The 6830-nt window shown below is 30.9% G+C and overlaps 1 protein-coding gene across 1 annotated transcript; it reads left to right on the top strand.

The window, feature by feature from the left end:
• The first annotated feature begins 2502 nt into the window (after positions 1–2502).
• Positions 2503–3459, top strand: LOC149908992 (uncharacterized). The gene is made up of 2 exons (XM_090120568.1): positions 2503–2862; positions 3275–3459. Exons 1-2 carry the CDS (start codon positions 2671–2673, stop codon positions 3413–3415), a joined length of 333 nt encoding a protein of 110 aa, XP_089976694.1. The 5' UTR covers positions 2503–2670; the 3' UTR covers positions 3416–3459.
• Positions 3460–6830: the final 3371 nt, after the last annotated feature.

The raw sequence follows: 6830 nt of genomic DNA, 5'->3' as shown, positions 1-6830 counted from the left end.
AAAGCAATTTTGCAACATTTGTAACGCGTGCGATGTTGAGCACCCTGCCGTATTCGTGTAGATGTCTAATCTTGTACAAACTTATAAAACTCAGTTTAACCTACTTTTAAGGTCGAACTGCCTTTTGTAATTTATTCACGAGAATTTTTCGATACGCCTTTGTTGTTTTTCTTCTATTTAGCGACCGATAGTTAACTGTATTCTTCGAAAGTAGAGATAATAATCAATTTGTAATAGAATCAACAAGCGTGCATTACAGTCTCCGTAGTGAATCCAAATAGCGCAATATCAGGGAATCGTAAAGAAAACGTAGTCAAATCGACACGGTTACAGATGTATAGCGCTGGCTGGGATTCTTACGATTTATGAGGCAATATGTTTAACGTCTACTACGGGAACCCTCTTCGGCATAACGGGGGCTGTTACGTAAACAGATTGCTTGCGCGCTATGGGCCAAACTTCTAGATATCGCTTAGACATTCGTGCACTTAAAGCTCATACGAATCGATGACTAAATTCGATACTAGTCATTTTGTAAAGCTGGATAGGTTACAGGATAAAAAACCAAGTGTTTTATTATTCAACAGATTTAAGCGACTACTTATGTAAGCAACAACGGTGTATTTGTGAAAAATGCGAACATACATCTTATGTTTCACTTCTATTTCTAGATTTTATAAAAGCGTCAGATAAAGTATGTTGAAGATCTATCTATCTTTCCACTGTTATGTTTCTTTATTTCGTATACTAAGATGAATGTTACAGTGTTCATTTATTTCAAATTTTATATACTTAAGAGTTTTATTTATATTATATGCAAAACTATTCCGGTTTTATTCATAAAATGATTGTGTGAGAAATCTAAAATAAAAAATTATGACATCATCAGAGTATTCATATATTAATTATATTATGTTTCTATCGTGCTGTTGCATGATATGTTATGTGTGTTATGTTGTATCACATATATGTATTAGAATACTGGTTGTTTTAAAATATCATTATATTGTAGCATTGGCACAATCACCATTTGTTTTTCCACGTACTTATTGTGTTTCTTGGATATTAAGCTCATTCCTTTTTATAAAGCGCAAAGTGCCCAGTCTCAGTACGAAAGTTTCATTATTGAGATTGCGAATATCATAAGTTTTGGCTCCGAATTTCTGAAATCTTTGTTCGAAAACTATGAGAATACCTACTGATTGTTCTCGGATAACACACTTTATAATAAAATTGTTTTTGCGTCTATATTTGCCCCTCTTTCTCATGCTCTGTTATAATCGTTGACTAGTCAGGTTATTCATGACCGAAAATTTTTAAGAGGACGTTATTACAATTATCTTATTTTTTATGGTTAATTTTCTTCACGGTACTCCTCAATATAAAAACGTCTAATTATCATTATAAAATGAAGGTCGAGTTGCTGAGTAAGAAGGGTAATATTAATTTTGACCTTCTTGTATTTGATGAGGCTACGCTCCTTGCTTGTTTAGGCAAATGTTTATCGATTTAGAAGTGCCTAGTAGGCGTTACAGTACTTTTTACTTTACATTTTAGCGTATGAATATTCGAAATGAGAAAATAGGTATATGGTAGAGTATGAAACATTAATGTTTTAGATTTTTTATGTCGTTTTAAATAATAATGACTCAAAGATTAATGATTAGTAAATTCTGTAGCATATTAAATGTTCGTTTTGTTTTTTGTTACACCGTTAGCTTAACAGTAGGTTATGGTAATCGTCAACAACAATAAAATATTATTTTAACAAACAGGACTTGATGCATGTGATGTCAATAAATTCTTTGTGCTAAATTTCAGCATTGCGTGTTTGTTGTAACGTTTGATTAAATCTTAACGTTGCGTGGGCACTGCTTATAGACTTAATGGATAGATTCTAAGTTGCTTACGTAATAACTACCTATAAAGTATGAGCAATATTGAAACGTGAATAATTTAACTGACTTTTTCATTCAATGAGACTGACTTCGTGCTTCATTGCGGTAAAATATTGAAATGTGGGTGCATTGCTTTTTATTTTAACGTGAATGGCGTAGGAAGCGATTTATTCGCTACTAAAAAATCTTTGATATTCTTGTCATTTATTTTATCAATATATGAACAGTTGTATGGCAGTTGCGCTAACTAGAGCGCACACATAACAGAAGATCGCTGCTCGTTTATATAAAAAGCTCATTTGGTCTTGCTAACGGATAGCACAACAGATATATTGTAGTAAACTATTGTAACAGTGCATTGTAGCTTTTAATAGGAACTTACTCAATCGCTATGTGGACACAATAATAAATTGGTTCATTTCAAAAATAAAAACTTAATGAAGACAAATTCATTCCTTTAGATTGTGTATTAATCTTGAATATGTCATTAGTGTTTTACTTTTGTAATTGTCATTAGCGAGAAATGTGTGAGTAATAGTAGCTCACGACGTATTCAAATGAGTTATTATTATCATTATATTTATCAGTGTCACTTTGTATGAACTACAACGCGAAATGTTTATGTACACGTTGTGCTATCATCGCCTGGGAATACAGTCGTGATAAATATATTTACGTACCTATCATTTAAGATTCGTTGCTCATGTTTATAGCTTCTTATCACAGTTAAATTTAACATCTTGCTCGTAAAAGACGACTAGTTCACTTCAATATGAAATTTTTACTCATTTTAAGTGTTTTACTAATAATAACTTTGTCTTCGTGTTGGGCTCATGATTTAATAGTTGGGACCTCTTATAATACGCGACTAGTATGGCAGGAAAAAGCAGAGTACATGGCCATTCCGTTTAAGAAGAGAGTGAAGGAGGTGTTTTATTCAGACCCCGGACAACAAATATTAAAAGTAAGTTTTGATATAAGAATATTTTTTTATAATATGTGATATACATGATATATTCATGGATGGTCGAAATAAAAGTATTTTCAGTAGGTACTTAAGTATCGATCTATGAGGACAAGAAGTTCTATCGATTTGCGTTATTTCTAGTCAGTGTTTTTAATGAAAGTTCAATGTTAAAATTACATGTTATTGCCAAGAATTATTTCAGTTGAAAATGTTGAGTACAAACCAGAATAAATACTTAAAAAAAGTACGACATTATTATTCAAATCGTGCTTTGAAATATGGTTCAAATCAAACGAAGCGTTTTTTATCAACGTTTCACGTGTCTGTTTTAGGTAGTAGGTATATCAACGGTAATTTCATCAGAGTGGTTTATGGAAATTATTTTTTTATAAATAAATCATTGTTTCAGGGAATAGTTGTCCGAGATTTGGACAAAACAGAAGCCTCCGCCACCATTACAGCTGGAGGTGTTGGAACTTCTTTCGCTAACATTCGATTGAAAAGCGAACGCGGTAGTGGGCTAAATTACCAGCTTGAATTTTATGTTTAAATTATAAGATATACTATATTTAAATTAAACGTGCATATCATTTTCCTCATTATTTATGAAATTGTCTAGAATAGGTTTTCCTTTATCTGCATATTATTTGTTACAAAATGATTATAATATTGTATTATAATCTGTAAGGATCTATAGTACGGGATACATCGCCCATTTTTGCAAGTGATTACTATCAAGCTAATTTTTCGTGAGTAGCTTTATTTTGATGAGATGCCCAATAATTTCATGTACGAAACTCTCGATTGTGGTAGCTTACAGAGGTAACAAGGATAAAAAATTTTGATTTGACGGTTCTCAAATATTTATTACGCAATTTGTAGGACAATATGTCTGTTGAATTATATAAGTATTAAATAAGTGAAAATAAAAAAATCTGCTGGTTAGTAATCATTTATGATGACTTCGTTATCGATACACATTGGAAAGGGGGACTCTTTGATCAAACCATAGATTTTGTAGGACAAATATTTTTTCGAATAATTTAGATAATTATCTTGAGATTGAACAAAAAAAAAACATTCAGTTAGTAATTAATATTTGAGAACCATCAAATCAAAATATTTTATCCTTGTTTCCTCTGGTAGCTACCACAATCGAGAGTTTTGTACATGAAATTATTGGGCATCTCATCAAAATAAAGCTACTCACGAAAAATTAGCTTGATAGTAATCACTTGCAAAAATGGGCGATGTATCCCGGACTACTATGTAAATAAAACAAATAATTTTCATTTGATATTGTATTCAGATTTCAATTGAATATCTTATTAAAATTGTGCAATTTAGATTGCATTGCATATTTACGTTTATAAAATTAGAGAACTTATGAAAAAGCTTTCTGCGAAATTATAACACGTACAAAGCTTAAATTTTTGCAACGCGATTAAAATCACATTTATTATTCGTTGTATATTGGTTTTGTGGTTAATGTGTAATTTGTATTTAATGCTTCAGCTATTTTTGTTAAATTACGGGCACCAGTAAATACTTTGAATATATTTTTATTACCTGCAGTTATGTTATTTAATGTTGCCATTATTGTTACAAATTATATGAATAGCAGTAATTGATTTATTTACCTATGGGATTTATAGTATTTATTGATTACATATTGTTCAATTATGATTGGTATATAAAGTCATAAAAATATTTTATGGATCGATTCACTTTTCTTAAAATTACTACTTTGATGCGAAAATATTACCTACTATCTATGTTCGTTAATTTAATATCAATAAACTCATGTAAGTAAAGAGGTTATTGTTGCTAAAGTCCGGTCGCGGAGCAGGAAGAATTTCGTACATTAACCTGTTATTACCTGTCACTGTCACTCCCTTGTAAAAATAATGTGTCTTGCTCGTACAGGTGCAATGACCGCCGTCCTTAGGGATTGTAAACCTTAACCTGAGAGCGTAAGGTTTGTGTTTGCTTGATTGGTGTCAGGTGTTTAATTATGATTTTGTGAATTCAAAATTTATAAGAATAAACCTCAAACTCTTTATGTCCAATCAAAATCCGCCTAAGTCGAAATCGTGTGTTAGACTAACGTATTTCTGTAATATTGTACATAGTAAATTATTTTTTGAAAAATAAGGTCATAAAGAAGTTTCACTTCTTATGTGTGTACACGCACACTTTTTTATATGTATAATATAATATCGTGGTTATTGAAAAAGTTAACTAACTAATAAGTATTGTAAATAAATAAAGGACATTTATTTTATAAATTAGTAAAAAACAATTTCTCCTCCAAATATTTCATGTAAACTGCACTTCATTCAAAAATGTTTGTGACCACTGTCAGTAGGTAAAGAGGTCATTGTACGAAATTCTTTCTGCTCCGCGACCGGACTTTAGTAGATGGACGCAAGAACTTTTACCTAAGTACTTGAGAGGCTTGATAAAAGAAAGTATGGTTTTAATTAAACATTAATTATAACGCTTGAATATATTCTCTCATTCTGTAAATTAAACGATCTATTTGCTTAGCGTGTGCAATCAATTAAAGAGCCGTAGTGAGAGATCGATCGGACGATTAGGTCCGGCTGATTGATGACATTGTCCTAAAACAAGGATACATCAATCAGACTATAGCAATTGCCTTCGCTTTATACTCGTTTTAATATAACATTTAATGAGAAAAAAGTCCCTGCTGATAGTTTGATATGACTTCAGAGCAGTGTTGATAATGTTTTCCTTAAAATTACAAATACATAAGAGATAGTGGGGTCACATCTCCACGTGTATATTGTACGCTATAATTGTCCGTATATATATATGTAGTACACTATAACTAACGAATCTTTAATAAAAAATATACAGTTTAGAAACGAATTCATAATATCTATTTATTGAACTTAATTTATAAATAATCTGGATAATAATGGAACCAGCCTTATAAATAGTTCATTAGTTAATACTTAATAGTTAATATATTAGTTAGGTAACCATATTAAGAAGAAAACAAATAATTTAAACGCTTGAGTATTGATTAAGTATGCCATACGTAGGTATACCATTCCAAAGATAGTCAATACTATAAAAGTTTTAATTATAAAGTTACTTATAAACTAAATTAAATACGAAATATTGGGTATCTCTCCGACCAAAATCTCCAAATACATGGGTATAACCTTGCCGAACAATAAGCAAACTTGATTCTGTTTCACTTTATGGCAATAAAAATTTGTTTGATTTGATTTCATCGATAAGGACCTTTCATCTTTAAAGGTAAACTAGCTAATCCTCAGAGTCTCATATACACCTTTCATTTTTGTCAAGCCAATATTAAAGACTTATTTTAAGAGTGGAACATGCTAGTAAGTAGGTATATAAAAATACAGAAACGTAAGCAAGGATCCGCCGAGACTAATGCCGAGCTGAAGGAGAAAAATAAAATCCTCTTACTTACAAAAATATTGTACCATACATAGAAATATACTTAGCTTGCGAATATTAGTTTTCACTTAGGCTATGATACATCTAGCTTACTGTAGAAGGAGAATTTCTATGCCAGCATAATAATGTTCTTGTGAGATAGTAGGTAGTAATTTTGAAAACTGTGCTCGACGAAATCGTAAAATGATGATGGCGTCTTTGATGTACCTACTGAAATGAATGTCGTTATAAAAATGGAGATGTAGTCGATCACATTATAAGTGGTTATTATTTGTTAACTACGTGGTTAAAAAATTAAAATTATTTCAATATATTTATTATCTTTTTAGTTTAAAAAGTATAATATTTATTTAATCTAGATTTCGATGAATGGAGCATTCGCCCGAGACCAAAGGAAAGCTATAATTATGTGTGCCTTATTTTCTTCTCCTAAAGCGAAGCTAGGAAGAAGCGAGCAATATTTATCGTATCTGCATCTGCAATATAATATTTCCTATTCAGTTTAA

This window comes from Colias eurytheme, chromosome 4 (assembly GCF_061535395.1).
Source record: "Colias eurytheme isolate Ceu_HAF_F1 chromosome 4, ilColEury1 Martin Lab GWU primary, whole genome shotgun sequence".
Classification (NCBI taxonomy): Eukaryota; Metazoa; Arthropoda; class Insecta; order Lepidoptera; family Pieridae; genus Colias; species Colias eurytheme.
Note: the sequence above shows the minus strand (reverse complement) of the source record. Positions and strands in the feature narration are given on the sequence as shown.

What these genes read in the sequence shown, in the direction of transcription:
- LOC149908992 (XM_090120568.1), top strand. Translation starts at nt 2,671, where the DNA reads ATGAAATTTTTACTCATTTTAAGTGTTTTACTAATAATAACTTTGTCT. An exon ending in CCGGACAACAAATATTAAAA is followed by an intron (nt 2,863 to 3,274) that starts GTAAGTTTTGAT and finishes TCATTGTTTCAG; the next exon opens with GGAATAGTTGTCCGAGATTT.